The sequence below is a fragment of the Corylus avellana genome, chromosome 2 (genome assembly GCF_965113065.1).
Source record: "Corylus avellana chromosome 2, dhCorAvel1.hap1.2, whole genome shotgun sequence".
NCBI classification, from domain to species: Eukaryota; Viridiplantae; Streptophyta; class Magnoliopsida; order Fagales; family Betulaceae; genus Corylus; species Corylus avellana.
Window position 1 is genome coordinate 47,303,787 of NC_142491.1, and position 22,576 is coordinate 47,326,362.

Consider the following 22,576-nt stretch of genomic DNA (forward strand, 5'->3'; position numbering starts at 1 on the left):
CATTGTCGTTTCGGTTAATTTCCAAGGACAGTTCAATCAAAAAAAACAAAAAAGAATGTGAGATAGACCAACTAAATATCAACACCTGTCCAGTTGTAGCATTTTGAGTTAAAAGATCGTCACAGGAAATCCATACCGCCTATTAATCCAAAATCCTTTTCGGTTCGCACCTCATCCTCACGGACTATTCTTTTAGACAGAGAGATGATGCTTGTGGATCTCAAACTTCCATAAATACAGAGAGATGATGATGATGATGATGGAATCAGTCATGGCCGTCCGATTCTCCGCCGGTGCAAATGTCTGCTCCTCCACCGCCCTACCCTGTAACTCTCTCTCTCTGTCTCACGTTCATTTTGTGCTCTTGAGTCGTAAAGCTTCCAAAATGAAAAGGATGAAAAAGAGAAAACTTCAGCAGCTAAAATGAATACTACTGAAGATGAATGAGAGTTTCAGTTTCCTTTACATTTTCCCTGAATTTTCTCGGCTGCCAAACGGAGCATTTGCGACTTTTTTTTAAAGCATTTTCTCTCGTTTGGAACTGTATGTAGATTGTCGCTCAATGTGGAGCTCGGAGGATTTACACGGAGGCCATGTCACCTCTTGCGGGCTCTCTCACTCTGGCAGTTTCGAGTGGTACTAAAGATAATCTTGATTTTTATAGAGCTAGTTAGATTTCTTAGTCAATGAAATGAATAAGATTGAAATTTTGGTGCCTTTCAAATTCCAGTAAAAACATTTAGTACGGACTAATTTTCATGGAAGTTAGCGAGTTTTATAGTTTCGAAGATAAAAGGACAGTTTCATTTATGCTAACCAAATGGTCTTTAGTCGCCTTTCTTCTTATCATATTGTTCAGCTATCTTATTTAGATAATTACAAGTTATAGATGTTAAGAATGTATAGTCATATATGTTAAGATTGATATACAGGAATAGAATTCGAAGATTAAAAGGCCAGTCCCTGACAAGAAGGAGCATACTCATGAAAAATAGAACTCGAGCCTCTGTGGAGAATTTGGACTCAGCTGGGGATCCTAAAAAGCAGAATGGGACATCACAGTACCATCCGTATGAGGAAATCGCTGAGTCTATTTTAGAAAATAGTGGAGATGCTACACTTACGACTGCAGAAACTTCTAGGACAATTATTGGGGTATTATATTGCGCACTTGTCAATCAGTGGAAAGAACTTCTAAGGAGAAATGAATTCTGATGCCAATATTCTGTTTTACTGATGCACTTTGCATATATGTGTATGAATGTATTTATATAGCATGACCTCTTGCTCCCTTCACATTATTCAAACTGCTGATGCTAATGGTTTATAACCGGCCTTGATGATAATGATGGTTGTGAATTTTTTTTTAGGAGAACAGTATTGTTGTAAGTTTCATATTGGAAGGAGTGATTGCTAGCTGATAAAAAAAAAAAAAAAGAGAAGTCCTTTCCAAATTCACCATTGAAGCAAGTGTTATATGTTTTTATTAACCGCTTAGATGTCAATGATGCTTGAAATATCTAGACCAAAAATCATCTAAGAGAAGGATAAATGTTGGATAGCATAAGAGCTTAACTAGAGGCGATTCTTCCTCAAAGTTGAGCTCTGTCGAACTAGGTCATCCTCCAACTTCAAGTGATATCCCTATTTAGGTGATATGTAATGCCTTCCTTTTTATTATAGATGGTTAGGTATAAAAGGGGAGGATTGGTAATAATCACCCCTCAATCCCGCCTGAAAAAAAAAAAAAAAAGAAAAAAAGAAAAAAAAGGCACCCACTTAGACAGAAGAGAGTCGCATTTATAAAGGAAATGTAAAACACAACATTTTGTTTGGGCTTATACATGTTCCACATCTGGTAAGCTTTTTATAGTATTTCTTGTGGTTGCATCCTGGTGGTTTGACATTTCTTGCCTACTATTGTTTATTACTTCCAGCCAGTTTTGCATGGCTAATGTTGCCCATAGTGTGTGACATTCAGGTAAATAACAAAGCAACACTCCTGTTTTCCAGTTTGATCAATGACGAAGTTCATGAGAATATTCTCTTGCCCGACTTGCCTTATGTTACTGATGAACATGGAAGTAAGTCAAGTATTTGAAGTCTGTCATTGTCATGGTTTGCATATTTGTTGTGGGGCTTGTCATCCTCATCCTAACTGTTAACGTGCTCTTGTCTTCCAGATATATACTTTCAAGTGAATAATGGTGATGATGTTTTTCAATCCCTAAGTTCAGAAAATAACTTTGTGGTAGGGAAATTTTCCTGGCAAACATGCATGCATGTTTGTATGAATCTATTGATACAAGCATGAATAGACTTTTCTACTAAAGACTTGGCAAAACTTACTACTTGAGACATGATTTTCTTTAACTTTTCATAATTGCTTCCCCCCCCCCCCCACCCCCTCCCTCTGCCCACTCTTCAGTGTGCAAATGCATGCATGTGTGTGTCTGTGTGTTATTTGTGTTTCTATGCGTGCATAGTCATATGCACTGAATGAGAACTTCCAAACTTAGTAAAATTTTAAATTCAGTTTACAGTATGAGGACATTTTGCTATTGATAATTACTAATTGAGTTAAGATCGTATTAAAAGCATAAATATCCCTTAATTATTTAGTTAGTGTACTGGGATTTTAATCTGAAGTCTATTTTGCTTGGTAAGGCCTTAAATCCCATTAACTTGCATTGGAAACTTAGTATTTGTTCTCCCCAATTGGGCCATCTAGGATATTTATTATTTGAAATTTTGATGACCATGTTTTTGTTCAGTCCTTTGTTTATGTATTGGTGGCATCATTGACTTATGTGAGTACGAAATTCAATGGCCTTTGTTACATATGGTGAAACATTTAGATGATCTTGCAAATCTTGTCCACATTGGTAGTACTCTTAGGTTTGTACAACTGTATTCTTTTGTTATTTTTTTAGCTTCAAGTATTGCTGTCTGCTCTTCATATTCCTCACTATAATTGTGTGAAACAATGTTAACTGCACACCATTTCTTGTTTAAGACTTTGTTCTGGACTTATGTGGTTTACCTAAAATGCAGCAAGCCATTATAGGCTTGGATACTATGGAAATGATCAATGACATGGAGTTATCAGGTCCATCGGAAATTGATTTTGGAATTGACGAAATTGAAGATGAAGATAGCGATGTTGAAGATGAGGATGAGGATGAGGATAATGATGAAGATGATGATTATGATACGGTCTGATGTATATTCTTTTTTGTTTGAATTTAATTATTCAGGTTATATTTAGCTTCTTACTGTAAGAGTTGAGCTGTCAAACATTCTCCATTATGTATTGGATTCTTGTTTGTAGGCAGAGACGAAACCACATTAAGACTAAGGGGGACTGTGGCCCCCCTACTGATTTTCAAATTTCCTTTTAAGTTTTTTTATTAAGTTAAATATATGTGCATTTATTTTTGTTTAAAAATTAGGCATGGCCCTACCAAAATTAGGCTTAATCCCTCATTGGCCCCAAAAATAAGAAATCCTAGTTCCATCCCTATTTGTAGGATTGGGTTGCCGTTCTTGAAGATGAAGATGAAGATGAAGGTGACCTGGATGAATCTGATGAGACTCTTGCAGATTGGGCCAAGTTGGAGACAATGCGTTCTTCTCATCCAATGTATTTTGCCAAAAAGCTTTCTGAGGTAAGAACTAATAGTTCTATGATAAAGTATTGTGTATTCTTAGGAAGAAGGCATGAAATCATGTTGTTTTCTGTCATAGCATAATCAATATGCATAATTGCTACATGGCTTTGTATGCCCACTTGTAGTGTCTATTCCTTATATGAAGCATCACATTGCCATTTTAAAATAGCTTGTGGAGGGAACTTATTTTATCATTTTTAATCTTATTTTTATTTCCTAGGTTGCTTCAGATGACCCAATAGACTGGATGGATGAGCCTTCAGCTAGTGTTGCTATCCAAGGCCTTCTAAGACCTGCTTTTATTGAAGAACAATCTGTCATCCAGAAGCATCGATCTGACCATAAGTCCAGTAATGCTGACCATAAGTCCAGTAATGCTGACATAAACCAGGTTGGGGAAATTGTAGAAGACAAACTAGAAGATCTTGGTATGATTAATGATCACAAACATGAATCAGGGTCATCTGAGGATAGTTCAATCTGGGCAGAGGAAGCTGAGAAGGATAAAATACCTGCAAATGGGACTTCATTTTACAGGCTGGAGATGATTAGGATTCAACTGTTCTCCTCATATGGACATCCGGTATGTTTGATGGTTGTTTAGGTGTGTTTTGACATTTTGCGGTTGCTGGTCAATATCTTTATGAATTGGAAAATGTTATCCTTCACAATTCACATGCATGGAAAACACAACTTGTGTGATCTTCTTTACTGGTTTTATTACTTAAGCAGCAAAATACAGTTGCTAGTTGAATCATCATGTTGAGCTTGTTTAAGTAATCGTAGAGACAATTTATCTAAGCAGGTTACCTCATGCTTATCATGGTAGCATTTTACAAAATTTGGTTGGGAGAAGTCCTACAGGTCCTCATTATAATTATTATGTTCCATTACCAAATTAAAAGAATTTCAACAGTTCACTTTGAATAGCAACTTCTGCAGGGCCTCAAATACTGACTTTTTTTTTTTTGTTCTGGAGGCACCTATCCAATAAATAGAAGGAAAGAAGATTAAATTGGTCGGTAAATAATTCTTTAATTACTGAAAAATATGAACCAGTCAACTTGTGGAAATTAAGATAAATTATTTAAGCACCTATAAAGGCCTAATGAAGATGTGGCCATGATTCTTCAATGAAGAGAGTATCTGCCCACGGGTCAACTTTGAAATACTGATTTCTGTAATGTGAATGCATTATGACATGACAAATCATATGTTGTTTGAACCTCTCTTTACTTATTAAAGATACAGACCTTTAGTTGCAATAAAATAATTCTTTAATTATAATTCTCTGCAGACTGTTGTTGAGGTAGAAGACTTCATGAAAGCTCAACCTGATGCTATTGCACACTCAGCAGCCAAAATTATATCTCGTCTAAAAGCTGGTGGAGAAAAGACCACACAGGCCCTCAAATCACTCTGTTGGAGATGTAAGGGTCTCCCAGTGGAGGTAACTCAAGAAAACCTGTGAATTAAGTTCCTGGATCATTCAGTAACATTGCCGAATGATCTGTGCAAGTACTATTTGTAGTTAGCTTTGAGTTCTTGCTGGGTGTTTTTGCATTTTTTTTTTTTTCCTTCTTTGAGCCATTCCATTAAAGCAGAAAAAGAACTACCGAAGGTGGGGGTGAGGGACCCAACAAACACCACCAAAAACAACCATTACAGTCCAGAAAATAATTATACAAATAAAACGGGAAATGGATCCAAACAGATCCGGTCCCATACTTCCTTGCCCATAAGGTCGAGTAGAGGGCTGCCATGACGGCACGGTATGTGATGCAATCCAAGCTGAAAAGAGGTGCCCTGATGATGCCTACGATGAGGTGGTTGATGAAGATCACCTTTCCTGCATCCATGATGGCAGTGGAGAGGGAGGTGCGTAGGCCTCACGCGCTGCTGGAAGGGGCGGCTCGCGGTACCTTTGGGTGTGGAGAAGCCGGTGAAGAGCGCATGCATGGCGGAGGTGAACCGGCGGCAGTAGATCTAGCTTTCAAACTTCCTCAAAAGAAAGAGAAAAAAAGAAGGAAAGGAGAAAGTAGGAAAAGAGAAGAGGAGTGAGAGAGGGGAGGAAGGAGGGAGGGAGAAGTAGAGCGGGTTTGAGAGAGAGAGAGTCTGATTCCTCTCCTATTGATTTCCAGTGGTTCATTGCATTCTCTAATAATTATATACAGTAAGCACTTTAAAATATGTTTGTATTCGAAATGCAGGTTTGGTACAACTATCCTTCCCTTTCATACCAAATCTGCATTTCGAATACAAACATGTTTTAAAGTGCTTAAAAAACTACTAATTATATGCAGTTTTTAATCACTTTAAAACATGTTTGTATTCAAAATGCAGATTTGGTATGAAAGGGAAGGGTAGTTGTATATTTCATTCACACTGTTGCATGTATGCATTATCATATAAGTTGAAGAAACAAAACAATGCCTTTTGTGAAAAATCCATTCTTCAGCCACCTTTCATTTGTATTTCATCTGTGCTGAAATCTTATATAATATGTTGAGTTTTTTAAGTTGCTGTAGTAGATAATTGGTCTTCATTGCAATCATTGCAGGAGGCAGCACTTATTGGTGTAGATACCCTTGGGTTTGACTTAAAGGTTTGCTCTGGAACACAAGTACAGACATTGCGGTTTGCATTTAATACACGGGTATGGCGGCTATCCTTCAGCTTTGGTTATGCCCTTTTTCACCACCAACCACCTCGTTATCCTAGAGATCTTTTTAATGTCTGGTTTTATATGAGAGAGCTGCTTTCTGCAGAATCACAGCTTGAATCCTTGAAATTTTTAGCTGTTATATCATGCACTACCTTATTTTATTGATCCCAACGATATTTCAGCAGCAAATCAAAATGCATGTTCTTTTAAATTGGCCCAATGGTCATTGAACTTATTGGCATATTCTTCTTCTCCCATAAAGGGGTGGAGGGTATGGTCACATGTTCAATCACGTCGTAGTGCATTAGTTCTATTTATTTATTGAAAGTAAAAAGTGTTCTTTCAAGTATTTTGGGTGGCGCGCATTTAATATTTTAAGTGGACTGCAACCAGAACCATTAGAAAGCCGCACCCTTAGGGTGGCGGTGTAATGTCTAATGACAATTGTATCAAGTTCTTGCCATGTTGCTGCCTATGAATAGTCTACCTTTTCAATTCGCTCATGGTTACCATAAATTCATTTTTCTTTCTTACTTTCTATTTCTTTTCTTTTGTTTGAACTATCTTTGATATACAAATATATCCTTGTTGGAAAGTGATCTTCTATTGCCAATAATCTTTTGTCCCAACTAAATTGTCTTTGCAGGCCACCTCAGAATACAGTGCTGAGAAGCAGCTTAATGATGTACTATTCCCAAGGATCCACCACAAGTCGCAAAAGATTAAACAAACCTATCAAAATGAAAGCTAACATTGTCAAATGCCATATCCCATTCTGGAAGGTAGTTGTACCTACTTCGATAAGATCTGAATGGAGAAGGTGACTGGTGAAAGAAAAAGAAAAATCAATGAGCATTCACGAGCCTTGCTATGTAATTGTTGTTTGCAAGTAATCTTCTAGGAATTCATTCTTTTCCAAGACGCTTTTTCTTCTGTGTCTCATCCATATTCCCTCAATTACATGAGCTTTTTGTATTTGCTCTTACAGTCCACCTTTTATAGGTGCGTCCCTCCCCAGGTTTGCATTCTCATGAGCTTTCCTCATTTTCGAGGGCTTCAAATGAACTATGAACTTGAATAACCTAGATTCAAGTTAGGTTTATTTATTAAACAACTTGAAATTAAATTAAACTCGGTCATTTTCTTCATGTGTACATATATTTTCTCTGCTCATGAAGATAAAGTGAGTCACAAATTTTCCTCTCTAAGGTGAAAGTTTGTCTACGAATTGTATTGTAGTTCAGCGTAATGCTTAACACCGCAAATTGCCATGCATTTGTTCTGTTATTCTTGGTACAATATTAGACCACAACAAGAATTATGCAGAAAATAGAAAATAAAATAAAAATGCCTCTACCAAGGAGGAGAAAATTGTAACAAAGCAGTGTAATATTGAACCACAACAAGAGTTTTACAGAAAATAGAAAGGACAACCAAAGGATAACGTACAATGCTTTATTGAATAAAAACAACAATTCTCTTTGTCCAACATGCGAGCGCATGGTCTTGCCATTTCTTCACTCTTTAAAACACCATTGAAGAGTTTATACTTCATATCTCCAAGCCTTGTTGAAAGCAAATGGACCAAATACTCCCCAAAACCCCACCACGAATCCAAATGGCATGCTCATATAAAACCACTTCATGTCGATCCACCCACCATTCTTGCTGCCTTCATCATCAGCATTTGGTGTTGGCTCAAGGGGTGAGTCATCTCCAACACAACTAGGAGTAAGTGGAGGACCACATAGATCATGGTTGCCAATAAAACTCAGTGCAGTAAAGCTTTGAAGCTGAGTGCTGGAGGGAATTCTGCCAGAGAAGTTGTTGTATGATAAGTTTAAATGACTCAAGAATGTTAAACTCGCCATGCTTTGAGGTATTACACCTCTGAGTTGATTTATTGAGACATCGAGAGACTCCAATAATTTCATGGCATTCATCTTCTGTGGAATCTTCCCATGGAGTTGATTGTTTGACAAATTCAAAAATCGTAGTCCATAAAGACTAGTGACTTCCTCAGGAATTTCTCCAATTAAATTGTTGCTCGAGAGGTCCATGCTTGTGATGAGAGCAAGTAACTTGCTATATTCATACTCAACTCCTTTCACTCTCAAGAATATGTCTACATAATTCACTCCCAAGCACTTGTCTACAGTACCAGAGAATACAATTGTATCAGAGACTTGTCTCACCATGGCGCTCAAATTGCCAAAGCATCGCGGAATGGATCCGGAGAATTTGTTATGTGAAAGGTCCATGATTTGAAGTGAATTAAAGTGACAGATCTCCAGAGGAATAATACCATGAAACCTGTTTGAGCGAAGCACAAGAGCCCTAAGACTAGCTGAACTGTTTCTCAGCCAAATGGATAAGTCGTCAGACAAATGATTCTCACTAAGATCGACAATCTCTAGATCTTTGCAATTTTGCAGGGACAATGGTAAATCTCCAGACAGATTGTTTTTATTCAAAGACAGCAACTGAAGCATAGATAAAGAACCCAAGGAACTTGATATATTTCCTGTGAGCTTATTGCTCCCCAAGGTTAACACTCGTAACTTAGAATGCTTCGTCCAACAGTGAGGAAGTTCTCCGGATAAAAGATTTTTTGACAGGTCAAGAGTAACAAGATTTGTCTTTCTATCTTTCAGGTCACAAACGAGGGGAGAAAGAGATCCATGGAATGAGTTATTGGAAAGATCTAAATACGAAATGCTAGAAGAGATACTGGGGAGAGGACCAGAAAAGTTGTTTGAACCAAGATAGACAAAACCTCCACAAGATAAAGTTGGAATACTACCACGAATTTGGTTTTGACCAAGATTCAATATAATGAATTGGGAACACATGCTCCAAAACCAAGAAGGGATGACATCTGAAATACTTGCACTCCATAAATATAGAAATTGAAGATCTTTTTGTGATTGAAGCCAAGCAGGGAATCGCGGTCCTAATCGCCATAATCCCATCTCTAAATGATAAATTTGAAAAGGAGGAACCCAATTAGAGCTTACTTGCAAAGTCAACAAGTTTGAATTGGCAACCAGAATTCTCAAATTTGTTAAATTGGAAAAATGCACTTCGGAAACAAAACCCTCTAAAAAATTGTCGTTGATGTCTAACACTTCAAGATTTGAAAGATGTCCAAAACTTACAGGAATCGTTCCAGTTAGTTGATTGTAAGAGAGAAAAAGTGTCCTCAATGAAGACAGATTTCCTATAGACATGGGAATCGGACCAGAAAGCATGTTCATTTGAAGTGAAAGAAAAAAGAGTTTTTTATGCTTCCCTAGTTGATCAGGCAGTTGATCAGGCAAAGTATCTGAAAGTCGATTGGAAGACAAATCTAAAAACTCTAAATTTTTTGTTGTGCATGCAGAAGAATTTCCTAAAAACTCTAAACCTCCCTCAAGTTTGTTGCCAGATAAATCCAAATGTTGCAGATTACACAAATTTCCAAAGGATCTTGGTATTTTGCCTTGAAAGCCATTGTTAGACAGGACAAGATGCATCAGTCGAGAAAGAGATCCAATGGCACTAGGAAGTACACCTTGAATGTTGTTATAGGCAAGATCAAGTCTTTCAAGAGTACTTATATTGTATAACGAGTTAAGCACTGTGGAAGAGATGTTGTTATGAGAGAGATCTAGATTTCTCAGACAAGACATATTTTGGACAACATCTATAAGTGGTATCTGAATGTGATTAAAACTTAGATTAAGTGTCACAAGAGATGTTAAACTATGAAGCCAGTCAAATGTTGAATTAGAAAACCAATTATTTGAAAGATCAAGAACGGTTAGAGATGAAAAATTAACACGAGGAATAGGATCATACTTATCAAGATTACAATAAGACAAGCGTAACTCTGATAGAGAAGGGAGAATGTTTATCACCTGTAACCAGTTAGATGCTCTACTCAGATTGACCATACTCATGTCCAGGAATTCTAACATAGAAAGATGGGATAACCATTCAAGACTGTCAACTTGCAAGGAGAGACCGCCAATGCCAAGATTGTGCAAGTTCAAGAGATTCGCTAGTTGATGAGGACTTCCACCCACAAAACCCGCATATGATAAATTTAGATATCTCAAATTCCGGAGGTAACCAAAGAAGTTTGGAATATGATAACCTTCAAAATTATTCTGACTTAGGTCCAAATAGTGAAGATGCTTTAATTCCAATAGAGAATCACTTATCAGCCCGCCCAACCGTGACCGGACATAACTTTCATATGCATTATTATTGAGGTCATATGAGTTTCTAAGATTTAGCTGGTTGACATGCCCAGTTATGTTGTCACACCAAATTCCTTTCCACATACAACACTCTTCGCCAGTCCAAGATGAGAGTTGATTTGAAGGATCTATGATACCTTGTTTGAAGATCAGAAGGACTTCTCTTTCTCTTTTTCTGCAAAGCACATTTGGACTTTCATGAGCATATGTAAAATTGCATATGATAATAGCTAAGGGGAGATACCAATGCACAAGAACCACCAGAAAACTGAATTTCCTCTCCATAACCGTTGATAGCACAAGAAGGAAGGAAATATTGTATAGATTAGTTGTATCCTCAAAGGTGAGACCGCAGTCTAATATAGAGAAGCGGGAGATGAGGTTGAAGGTCTCTACGACTATTCTTGGCCGGCCCTGCAGGCAGACAATTCCACAAGACTGACTCAAATATGAATGCAAGACCTGGAAAACTGAAGTCTATACATAAAGGTCCAAAGAAAATATTTCGTACTCCGATTCTAATTTCTAACCCACCACCTACGATATATAGTATAATGACAATGACTTCCTCTCTGATTCATATTTTTGAGAAAACAGTCCCAATTACTTATGGACAAGGAAGGTCAGTCCACCCTGACAACTTCCAACCACGTGCACCACCTATCACGTACAAATTAAGGGCATTTAAAAAGAATTTTGTCTTTTTAATTTTTTTTATTTATCAACAAAAAGAAAGAAAAACAAATTATTAACGTTATTATTTGATATTCCATCAATATTGAAATGGCATTAGTCGAATTCTGTATTGGAATTAAAGCATTAGTCGAATTCGCTATTGATCCAAAAAAGTATTGTGTATATTTTCAATAAAGTTGGTTCTCGTTAACCTATAAAGTTGGTTCATTAACAAGTCGAGGGATTTCCAGAGACTTGGGATGTTTTCTCGTAGATGGTTGTTTGAAAGGATTGAAGTATAACAAACTTCGGAGGTTTGTCTGCATTTTTGTTACCAAGAGAATGTTACCACACTCCTGTTTGTGGCATTACAGTTACTATCAGTGTAATTTCAACATCAGCCATAATCTTCGATGTGAATTCATGTGTCTCCTTGACTTTTCTTGTTAAATTCTACCGAGGGTTTATTATTTGCTGGTCCAAAATTTGAGGAGAAAAGAATTTACAAATCTCTTGAGGGCCTGATGCCACACAAGAGACTCCTATGGAATCTGTGTATTGTAATCATAATTTGTGATACCCGTCCAGGTTATATGTCTTTTGAATCTCATCAACTTCATTTGCTTTCTCCAAGAATTTTCTTCTAATGTAGTTACAGTAAAAGAAATGAAATAGCACTTAAGTTTAGTAGTTATCTTGCCAATGCCATAGAACTAAAATTACAGAAGAAGCACAGTGGACTGAATTCATGACAGCGTGTTTCCTGCAGTTGTCATATTTCTGGTGAAACAATGCATTCAAAGTAATGGGAAGAATCATAAAGTGAGGGGAACGAGACATTAAGTGAGAAATGCTTGTAGAGAACTTTCACAAATTTTGGGAAGAGGAAAATGTGTAGATTTGACAGAAACAAATAGCTAACTCTGATGATGATGCTAATGAACTAGTTCAAGCATGATTGTAAGTCTCATACACCAATTGTGATGCAAGAATGTCCACAACTGCCGAGCCAACAGACTTGAATACAGTTATTTCATCAGAATTACTCCTCCCAACCTTCTCTCCCTTTATCAACTCCACCAAATTTCCTGCAATATCTCCCTTCTCAATCACCCCTCTCTCAAATGCACCCACCAATTCCCCTGCTTCCTCTAACGCAGCCTCGTTATCCACAAACACTCTCCCTCTCCTTATTGCCTCGTCGTCGCACTCCCTCATACAATGCTTGAACGACCCAACCAAATCCAGATGCGCCCCTGCCTTCAAACTCTCGCCCTTCACAAGCCCCGTCTCCGAATTGGTCGCGCAACTCACGATATCTCCCAATCCGACAATTTCCTCCAAACACCCATTACTCTCGAAACTCACTCCATCAAACCCACCATTTTCTTGCATTTCCTCGGCCAATTTTCGCGCCTTCTCCATTGTTCTATTCCAAATTATCACTCTTCTCAAACTGGGTCTCGCTGAAAGATGGGCTTTGATCAAATGGGGTGCCAAATTACCCGCACCAATCATCACAAGGGTCTCACTATCATTTCTAGCCAAAATCTTCGAGGCTAAGCCTGAGACGCACGATGTTCTATAAAGGGTCAACACAGTGCCGTCCATGGAAGCCAGAGTTTGGCCGGTTGTGGAGCTGAATAGCACGTAACTTGCATGCACCCCTGGTAAGTTTAGCGAGGAGTTACGCGGGAAATAGGTCACGAGCTTGACGCCTATGTAGGGGAGGGAGGGAGATAAGGACCAAGAGGGCATGAGGAGGACAGAGGAGGAGGATGAAACGGCGTAGCTTTGGCGGATTGGGGTTTGGAGGGTGGATGCGACTGTAGCGAGAGAGGATTGCAAGTGGTGAATTAGGGTTTGGTGAGAGAGAAGGGAGTGCAATGACTCCGAGGAGATGAAGATTGGGGATGTGATTGTGGTGGGGTTACTGGGACTTGTGTCATTTGTGTTTGGGTTCTCATTTTTGCGTGGGTTGGGCGTAGAAGCCATCGATGAGAGTTGGGGTGGGAGGTCAGGCGAAGAAGAAAGACAGAAAGAGACAGGTATTTAATGAGACGCTCGAAGAAGAAGACTTTTTTTATTAATAAGTAAGACCAAGACTTTCTTTATTTATAGGTAAGACCAAGACTTTGTTAATTGTTTATCTTATCTTATCACTGTGTATTCATCTCGGAAATTAAGGGAAAAAAACAAAAACAAAAAACTGAAAAAGGAGACTTGTGTACTTACTTTCTTTTTTCAAAAATTTAAATGGCTTTCGATTAACAAAACAATTTTCTAGAATTACTACTGTACAATAAAGACATTTTTATGTGCCGTTAAGGTAATTGGGCAATTGCCAATGACATATCAATATAAATAAGATAGTATTGTAATATATATATATATATATATATATATATATATATAAAATTTGGCATTCATTTTACTCGAACCAACAAAAACAATGTTCCTTTCGACCATCAAATTATGTGTCTTTTTTTTAAAATGCACTTCTTTACTTGCCATTTGAAAATATAAATTTTTTATCTTTCAAATCACAATTTTTTTAAAAAAAAATACAGTCAAGTCGAACACTTTTAGCAATTATCTTTAAAAACACACATTTCACCTATTAATTAATTATGCTCTCTTACTGATTAATCGTTAATCCCATCTAACTACAGAGGGGATTAGGGAGAAAACCGAATATTAAATCATTACAATTTATCACGGTTTTGGCATTCAAAGCTATTCAGTATATTCAGAGACCTTACTAAAATCATCTATACATTTCCGATCCATAATCAGCAAACTAACGACGCAGTGAACTCACTAAACCCCATCTCCACTGGATTTATTCTCCAAAAATTCATAGAATTATTTTTCAAGAACGAATAATTTATCATAGAAGTTCAAATATGGATTACATTTTTGCTTTTTCCTGTGACGATCTGATACTCAAATGCAACTAACAGTGAAATGAACTGTACAAACCTGTTCTTCCATGCAAGAGAACCAGATATCAGAACACCAACATGGATGGATGACAGGCTAAACTTGACGCAAACCTCTTGTTCTATCGTGAGTTCCCACAAGTCACTAAACCTTGCTTTGAGGGAAGAATGTCCGCAGAATGTATCTTCTATTAAAGCCAGAATGTTTATCAACCAACTGCTCTAACCATCACTTCAGTTCAAGTGGGTTAACTCAGCCTGCAATGCAGTCCTTTCGACAGCCATCCACCAATCATCATCTTCATCGTTAATGCTCTCCTGCTTGTAAAAAATAAAATTGAAAAGGTTACTAGAAAAGTAGAGATTGGATGGTTTGAGAATGAATTATGTTTTTCGCCACTTCATTTCTGACAATCATTCGAAGTCTTGAGCTTTGACTATTGAATTGTCTAATTAACTTATGAGAAAGTATACATTTCAAACCACAAATTCAAAAGCCAGTGTACCAATGTTGTTGCATAGGGCTATGCACCTACCAATACCATTTTGACCTGAACCGACTACAATGTCTTCTCAAAACATGTACATCCATCCTATATACAAAAAAGCTCAGCTCACGATTAAATAAATTTTAAAAAATGAAGCTCCTTTTTCTTTGGGGGAACAAAGGGAAGTGGTGGGGGTTATATTCTTGAACTCTTAACGTCATGAACACTACTCACTTTATTTCCGTAATTATCATCTATTCATCATCATCCTTTTATTAATTTTTTTTTTTGTTCTTTATCTCACTGCTATAATAATTATTATTATTTTGGGCTATCTCATGCCGAAGTGCTTTAATGTGATATGGGTACGCTGACAGAAACAATGAGGAGGACACCTTAACAGATTCATTTATCATTAAAGGGCAAGACCATACTCCAAATTAGATTTGCATTCTACTAACAAAGAAGAAAGAGAGTGGTTGTAGGGGGCAGGAGGATGATGTTGACTTCTCTTCAAACTAAGATATCTAGTGAAGTGGCTGCAATCATGTCAAGAAGCATAAGCCTGTTAATTAACCATAACATGTGCTTCCTATGACCAGTTTGTCAAAGTTTTTGTAGCACACAGTTGAGACATAGCTTTAGTTGGCGTCAGGGGTTCTTGTCCTAATGAAAACCAGAAGCGAAAACAAATATTGTAATATGTATAAGCATCATAAGTATACTAACCATGTTGCTGACTTCCACTGTATCTTTCTTGTTTTCAATATCATTTGCAACTCTTATGGCTTCAAACCACCAAGGGTCTTTGGTGCAGCTGTTTGTAATGTTTGCATCATTGTAAAGCAGGAGACTTTCCTCATTAGTATTAATAAATTGTAGGTCGAGGTTATTAACTGTTGGTCCACCATGACTCTCCGTCTGATTGGTATGAAAGAAAACTGAAGGATTGGGTATGATACCTATTGGAATTGGCCGTAAAGGAGATCTGTAACCTAGTGTCATTAGTAAGCTTTGTTAAATGTGATCACCATGCATTAAGAATTTAAAATTGATCATTTAAGTTACTCCAGTGAACCTTTGCAATCAGGATCATGACATTTCTGATAATAAACAGCCCTTCTCAGGTCAACAACGTACATCACTGCACCAATTAAACATTGATGCACATTAGTCTCTATGCCTTAAACATAAGCTATAAGATGACAAGACGCACCCATACTTTTTTAAGTGAAAAAACAAACAAAAACAAAAGAACAAAAACTCAAGTAATATCTTTAAAGTATTCTGGTAATCAGATGGTAAGTATGACCAAAAGAACAAGAGCTTCTATTACCCATGATAAATTTGACAAGAAAGGATAAATAGCAAGGAACTTTTAAGGCTAGCATATACAGAAATAACTAAAACCTACCATGATTGCTTTTATGCTGTCTACCAATGCGCTCACAGTATCTATTTCTTGACATGCTGTAGACAATCAGTCCATATTCAGAGAACCAATACCAGCTTCGAATTTTTCCTACAATTACATAAAAAAATATCAACAAGGTGAAAGAATAAATAAAAAAGGCAGAACTATGTACACATGCCGTTTCATAACTGCATTGTGAAGGCAAAACTATTTAAAAAGGAAAAAGAAAGAAAGTTTTGATTCATATAGATGTTTCCCCCTTGAGCAAACAAACAATTAAAAAATTAATCTCCTAATCAACAAAAGGAAAGAACACAAAAGCTGAATTAATTCAATAAAAGTAACCTCATCCCTTAATATTACACAAAACTTTAACACAGAACTCAAAGGGCTGCAGGATTTTGGCAATCTAAAAATTTGTAGGATTGAGCTCAAGGTATATTTTGGTTGAAAGGCCGAATTTAACGAGAGATGAGACCAGAAACACACTAAAATACGAGCAGACAGGAGTAAGTACTATTATTTGGACAGGCAGATACCTCAGGCATAAATCTATCATATTAAATCATATAATAGCCACATATAAACTTACTAGAAAAGCTCCTGTTGTAGCCCAGGTTTTAAGCAAGGAAAATTTTAGAACGATAAAATAAAAATGAACAAAAATAAAATTCGTTTACATTATTCAGAGTATATGACTGGAAAAAAGGTAACACCTGACACAGTGCCAATGGAGGCAATGTATTCTACAAATTTGTCCACAGCTGGAAATGGTGACTTTCCAAGGAAGTATGGCGTAGTAAGATCACTTGTGCAAGCACTCAATGCAAATTCTTGAGAAGCACTGCAATATGTTCCAAAATTATGATTCACCTGCGATGAGAAAGAATTTCTATTGTTATAGATCAATTTTCAATACAAAATGTACAAGCAACTTCTCCTTATACCAACAATGGTTTCTCCTTAATCTTAGCAGAAGATTAAGACATGTGAAACCTGTGAGCTATAGAATGTTTTGAATGGCAGCATGAAACATATCTAGTATTCCCCCTTATAATATGATGACAAAACAATTTAGAGTCCAAAAATACCTCGGTATCAAAGTGAAGGGTTTTCGCACAATCTAAATCCATTTTGCAGACTAGAAGCTTCTCGCAATCAACATCCATATTGCAGATCAAGGACGCCATGAACATGTCTTCCTCGCTCTGTTATTTAATGACATTATAGATTAATTAATACATTCTAACTGTAAAAGAATAATGAACCACCAGAAACACAATAAAAAAAGACAGGTTTCCGTCTTTATCATGTTGATCATGATGACGAATATATTTGTTAGGATCGGCCTTGCTGGGAGGTGATCCTACACCTCAATGAAACTTAGAAAAGGCGCACAATATTTTACTTTGTGTTTCACAGAGCAAAAGAGGGAAACAAATGTGGATAATATTGCGATTAATACTAGTTAGTAAAAGCAATACAACCTTGTCTTGCTTACAAGGCACAAACAAGTCTAAGCCTTCGTAAAACTAATGGACCCATCAAAGAGAACCTTTTTTTTTTTTTTTATTTGTTGCACTATAGGAGTGCAAAATATCATGGGTGCCACAGGTAAGGCTGGAAATCTAAAACTAGAAGGCACCCACATGGACAGGACCCAAGCTTTTCTTAGAATTATATAAAAGAGCCTATTGCTAATGAGAAGAGCATCTGAATAGCTCCTGTATTGATTTATAAGATTTTATGCAATTAGAAAATATATTGCTTAGTTTAATACTTTTAAGTGAAAATAAAATCTTGAGATAGTAAGTACCATACCATGTCCTCACATTTGAGTCTCCCCGTAGGTAAAAGGACAGAAGTTTTCCCTGCCTTCGATGATAAAGCTAAACGAAAGCAGCGATTTCTAGAATAGACAGCATTGTCCACAAAAAGTTGGCTTGAGGACTCAGTGGAGCTTGAATCTTTTTTCACAAGCAATTTTTCAAATCTTCGATCACTTGTCCTTGCACTTAGAATCCGAGAGCATATCTGGTAATATGTCATCATACAGTGACAACAGTTGATATTTCTACAAAAAAAAAAGGAACAAAACATTCTAGTAACTCAAGTAGATTCTGTTCTAGCAGGCTAACAAAAAGAGGCCTGCATGACATAAGACTTCGCAACTAACTTATTTATTAACTTTATATTTCTTAAGTTAGATGGAATTTAGAAAGTTGTGGAAGATGCAATAGAAAAAACAAATTATAATATTAACAGGAATAGTCTTAACCTTGATCTTTAATTAGCAAAGAAAAAGACACATCCCCAACAATCAGTATTAAATAAAATTTTATATGCTTTCTTAGTGAGGCATACCTCGGCAATAAATGCACCTGCATGTGAATTGTCCTTGAAAGCAGTCTTTGGAATGCGAATAATTAAATGACGGGAAAATTTTTCTGCATAAAAGAATCAATATCATCTAAAAGGTCCTGATAGAACTGCATGCAATACACAAAACTTTTCATCTCATAAATTGTATAATGAAGACCTAGGACAAGCATTTACCATACTACAGTAACTTGGAACATTTCTCTCTCTCTGAGTTCTAATTATGAACCGAGTATGTGTAAGGGCGAGGAATGGGCTAGACAACTTTTGGCCTGAGCCATTCGGTCTTCTGATTAATGTATTTTTTGATACGTATACTAGATGCAGTAGAGGCAGACTTCTGCTTAATGTATACTATTAATGCATTTGTTTGGTGTTCAACAAGTTGAAACTCATCATGGTTGTTAACAGATTTATTATTAAATCAGGAAAGGCAGACTTCTAAGGCTGGATATTACCAAATTTCAACACCCTGCAGGAGAATAGTGCACTCTACAACTTCAGGATCCACAGACTAATAGATTATTAAAAAAAAAAAAAAAAAAAAACAGCTAAAAACTGTCCTTCAGAAGAAGGAAAAACAGTATTAGCTCAAAAAGTATTGTTAGCAAAACATATGGCATATAATGGTAATTTCAAGGACATTAATGTAATGACGAAGCAAACATCTTTTTAAAAATCCATCATGTCCAATGATTTTTCATTTATTAAACAACTCCAATGAGACTAAAAATCTAGTTCTCATCATACCCCTATCAAAAGGAAAGTTAATACTTCAGAACATGGCCGAAGTTTGCATCTTAATTCAGAATGACCTTGATTTTGATTTAACTCTGGCTGGCTACAACTCATCATGAAAAGAAATGAACAAGGAAGGCTTCTATTTAATGGGCAATTCAGAAATTGAATCAAACTAAAATAAGTAGAACATATATCATAAAGTTGCTTGCTAAATTTCATAACATATGTAAATGAAGGACATCAAAAACAGATGATTAGGAACTGTAGCCCACACGTACTAGAAAACCTTACCTTCAGTGGAGGAATCAAGCTCTACTATCCATTCCAGGTTTCCTTGAATGGAGTATTTGTCAAGTAAGGCTTCTAAAATGACTGATATCAAGAGATCAACCATTTCATCTCCATTATTTTCTGCGTTTACTCTCCTATTGAACTCCAAATCAAAGTAAAGATGGCATGGAAAACCCTAGAAGCAGAATAATTTCAAACTGTAAGACATCAAAGCAAATGCACTCACATGTATTAATTTAAGAAAGAAATATGAAGAGGATGCTACCTCCTGAATCACCTCATAATGATGACGGTATTTGGAATCCATATTTTTGTACCTGAAATTTAGCAAAACAGCAGTGCAAACACTGTAAGACGGAACGAACTTCAAATGTTTAATATCTTATGAAAAGAGGAAAAATCAGGACAACCTTTTCCAAAACTCCTTATACGTTGAGACAAGGAACCTTCTTTGACCATTAAAGTGATCTTGATAACTAAAAACGTGAACATGCACATGCTCTTCGGCAAACTTCATTGCTTCATCCTGCCTAGGAAACGTAGCCCATATTTCCTCCCTAAATAAGCAAAGGACCTAAGTCGAGTCATAGTGTAAAACTCACAGCACAAGAAAAGATACTCATTGAAGCAAAGAAGGGAAGAAGAAGGATCTCACAAGTACCTCAAGCTCAATTTACTTTGTTCGGTGAGATCGACACGAATTTGATGTAACAATTGCAACAAGCTGGATGGTCTTTTTGGAGGAACACCATGTGGAGACCCATAGAATACGATCGGAGAGATCTGCTTCCCGCGGTTAATTTTGTTTTCTTTAACTATTGTTGAATCAAACTGACGCAATAACAAAAATATCATTTAGTGATCGAAGCAGTAGAATAAACACCCTAGCATGGTTTTTCAACCAACAAGTACAATAGAAAGAACAGAAATTTCAGCATTATTCACCATTAACTCAGAGCCAAAATTAATTACATTAATTATTTATTCCTTATTGTTTCCAATAATAATAATAATAATCATGATTAGGATGAGTCTATACCTTCTCAATGGAAAGCTGTACATCTGTTGCTTCGTTCTGTCTTTGTCCAGCTGATCCTGGAGATAGAATGCTAGAAGGTGTAGAGGCCTCATGTGTTGAACACCCATGCTTCGATTTTCTTTTTCTTCTTTTTCTTTCTCTAAAAGCAGATTCTGGAAAAGAAAGTGAACCGAATTTCTCAAATCATATATAACTCAATTTTTTGAAACGTGAAATAAACCTCGACCGAAGCCCTAATTAGCAGCTTAAGACCATAGAATGAGCGAAACAAAGAATAAACCTAAATTACCGTACTAGATAAGTTTCCTTTAGTTTTCAATGTTTTCTTAGTAAAACCAAACGGGGATGAGTGAGAAATGAGAGCTTACGGGGGGGAGAGAAACCGCACTTGAAGCACTCAAACAATCGATCAACGTCGTCCATGGGGTTCGCTGACATTTTCTAGGGTTTTCTTTTCTATCTCCCAAATGAGTGGATTGTAGTTTTTGGCCATTCTACCGTGAAAGCGGGAATTTAATTTTTGAAAAGAGAGTGGGCCAATTATAGGGGCCCAGTAGGGAGGTGGGTAGTGCGAATTGGAAAGCCCCAAAAAAAAAAAAAAAAAAAAAAAAAATCCTACACCATTTTTTTATCTCATTTTATCTCTAAACTTGACAATAATTTTAAAATTATCATTAAATTTGAAAATTTTATGTCATTTTTTATTTTACAGTTTGAGCACAGGAAAATAATTTTCGTTTGTTAAATTTTTATTTTTTGTCTTTTGTTTTCTCTTCTAAAAAAATATATATTAACAAATAACTCAAACACAAAACACAAAAACAATCTTTTACTTTTCACATTTATCTCACCTCAGAATAATTATTATTTTTTTTAAAAAAAAAAACCCTTAAAATATGTTACCAAATCAAATATAGCCTAAAAGTTTGTCAAAGAAAATGACTTTCCATTAAAAAAATAAAAGAAAAGAAAAAAAGAAAAGAAAAGAAAAAGGAACTCCTAGTTCCTTGGGAGAGTTGATTATTCGGGTCTCCATCGAATTTTTATTTGCAAGGATTTTTTTAGTAGTACTTTTATTCCTTTCTAATGTGAAGGTTTTATGGTTCAATGCGTTGTGAGTGAAACAATTGTCAGTCAAGGCTTCATCCATCATGAATAAAAAATAGTGTAAGAATAAAGAGAAAATTAAAAATGGCGAAGCTGGCCGTTCATAACCAAAAATGATCTTTCAAAATAAATGCCATATGAACAATATTGCAATGACCATTCAAAAATGGTGAAGCTGACAGTCACCCTCAAGTTAAATAATAAAAAAATAATGTTACTTGTGCTTTCTGTCTGCACTTCCTTGAAATGGCCATTGACTTCACTCTGTACTTGTTATATGAATAAATATGATCTTGTTTGCAATCAACTAGTGTTATGTGATTCATATTGTAATTGGGGGATGACACTTTTTTCTTTTCTTTTTCTTTTTTTTGTTTATAGCATCTTTTCAATTGAGAACTCTTCCTTCACCAATATACCCTGGCTGTTGAATTTGAGAATTGATGGTTGGCTTGTTAATGTAATTTAAAGGGTGTTTTTTGTTTTTGATTTTTTTTTAAAAAAAATGATATGATGTGACGTAAATGTAAAAAAGTTCTTTTGTAAATGTCTTGTGTTTTGAATTATTTGTAAATGTTTTTGTTTTGAGAATATACGACAAAAATAGAAGAAAATTTTATCAAACGAAGCCAATATTACTTCTCATTAGGAACCAGAAGAAAATAAATACACACACAAAAAAGGGTTGCCAAGACCTCTCAAACCATTATCTAACAACCAAAACTACACTTTTCAATGCACTGCTATAATAGATGAATCAATTGTGCCTAGTATTATTCTTCCTCTGCTTCAACTTTTGAGACAGATAATATATCATCATCCAGGTGTTAATAGGGGAAGGTGGATAGGATGAGGAATAGATAAAGAATATAGCTGAGAAGAAAAAAGAAATTATGTATATGTATTCTCCTGTTATGGCC

General features: G+C 36.2%; 4 protein-coding genes across 6 annotated transcripts; 1 reads left to right on the plus strand and 3 right to left on the minus strand.

Annotated features, from left to right (window-relative positions):
• The first annotated feature begins 153 nt into the window (after positions 1-153).
• LOC132166911 (uncharacterized protein At3g49140) lies at positions 154-7,492 on the plus strand. 2 transcript variants are annotated; one of them, XM_059577770.2, is made up of 11 exons: positions 154-326; positions 552-636; positions 933-1,155; positions 1,982-2,084; positions 2,184-2,251; positions 3,055-3,216; positions 3,531-3,668; positions 3,892-4,254; positions 4,969-5,121; positions 6,232-6,327; positions 6,983-7,492. In XM_059577770.2, the coding sequence occupies exons 1-11, from the start codon at positions 245-247 to the stop codon at positions 7,085-7,087; spliced, it is 1,578 nt and encodes a 525-aa protein (XP_059433753.2). In that variant the 5' UTR covers positions 154-244; the 3' UTR covers positions 7,088-7,492. The 2 variants fall into 2 exon arrangements, with proteins under 2 accessions (XP_059433753.2, XP_088370052.1); XM_088513926.1 differs by lacking the exons at positions 154-326; positions 552-636 and having other exon boundaries at positions 1,016-1,155; positions 2,014-2,084.
• Positions 7,493-7,880: 388 nt separating this feature from the next.
• Positions 7,881-10,750, minus strand: LOC132189494 (receptor-like protein EIX2). Its single transcript, XM_088512848.1, has 2 exons — positions 10,115-10,750; positions 7,881-9,973 (listed from the first exon to the last, which is right to left on the minus strand). The coding sequence occupies exons 1-2, from the start codon at positions 10,662-10,664 to the stop codon at positions 7,881-7,883; spliced, it is 2,643 nt and encodes an 880-aa protein (XP_088368974.1). The 5' UTR covers positions 10,665-10,750.
• Positions 10,751-12,099: 1,349 nt separating this feature from the next.
• LOC132187557 (NAD(P)-binding Rossmann-fold superfamily protein) lies at positions 12,100-13,303 on the minus strand. The gene has a single exon (XM_059601916.2). The coding sequence runs from the start codon at positions 13,248-13,250 to the stop codon at positions 12,204-12,206; it is 1,047 nt and encodes a 348-aa protein (XP_059457899.2). The 5' UTR covers positions 13,251-13,303; the 3' UTR covers positions 12,100-12,203.
• Positions 13,304-14,193: 890 nt separating this feature from the next.
• Positions 14,194-21,009, minus strand: LOC132162680 (DNA primase). 2 transcript variants are annotated; one of them, XM_059572950.2, is made up of 14 exons: positions 20,918-21,009; positions 20,550-20,701; positions 20,172-20,341; positions 19,921-20,067; positions 19,776-19,827; positions 19,511-19,685; positions 18,464-18,546; positions 17,921-18,133; positions 17,191-17,307; positions 16,816-16,972; positions 16,100-16,207; positions 15,764-15,829; positions 15,415-15,680; positions 14,194-14,515 (listed from the first exon to the last, which is right to left on the minus strand). In XM_059572950.2, the coding sequence occupies exons 1-14, from the start codon at positions 20,985-20,987 to the stop codon at positions 14,432-14,434; spliced, it is 1,860 nt and encodes a 619-aa protein (XP_059428933.2). In that variant the 5' UTR covers positions 20,988-21,009; the 3' UTR covers positions 14,194-14,431. The 2 variants fall into 2 exon arrangements, with proteins under 2 accessions (XP_059428933.2, XP_088370090.1); XM_088513964.1 differs by having other exon boundaries at positions 14,194-14,518.
• Positions 21,010-22,576: the final 1,567 nt, after the last annotated feature.

Excerpts from the sequence above, each read along its gene's own strand:
- LOC132166911 (XM_059577770.2), top strand. The coding sequence starts at position 245 with ATGATGATGATGATGATGGAATCAGTCATGGCCGTCCGATTCTCCGCC. Across the intron at positions 2,252-3,054 it reads GTTCAGAAAATAACTTTGTG|CAAGCCATTATAGGCTTGGA; the intron begins GTAGGGAAATTT and ends CCTAAAATGCAG. Across the intron at positions 6,328-6,982 it reads GGTTTGCATTTAATACACGG|GCCACCTCAGAATACAGTGC; the intron begins GTATGGCGGCTA and ends TTGTCTTTGCAG.
- LOC132189494 (XM_088512848.1), bottom strand. The coding sequence starts at position 10,664 with ATGTGGAAAGGAATTTGGTGTGACAACATAACTGGGCATGTCAACCAG. Across the intron at positions 9,974-10,114 it reads TCTTGATCTTTCAAATAATT|ACAACATCTCTTCCACAGTG; the intron begins GGTTTTCTAATT and ends ATCTCTCTCATA.
- LOC132187557 (XM_059601916.2), bottom strand. The coding sequence starts at position 13,250 with ATGGCTTCTACGCCCAACCCACGCAAAAATGAGAACCCAAACACAAAT.
- LOC132162680 (XM_088513964.1), bottom strand. The coding sequence starts at position 20,987 with ATGTCAGCGAACCCCATGGACGACGTTGATCGATTGTTTGAGTGCTTC. Across the intron at positions 19,828-19,920 it reads TATAAGGAGTTTTGGAAAAG|GTACAAAAATATGGATTCCA; the intron begins GTTGTCCTGATT and ends GCTAAATTTCAG. Across the intron at positions 16,208-16,815 it reads CTCCATTGGCACTGTGTCAG|GAAAAATTCGAAGCTGGTAT; the intron begins GTGTTACCTTTT and ends ATGTAATTGTAG.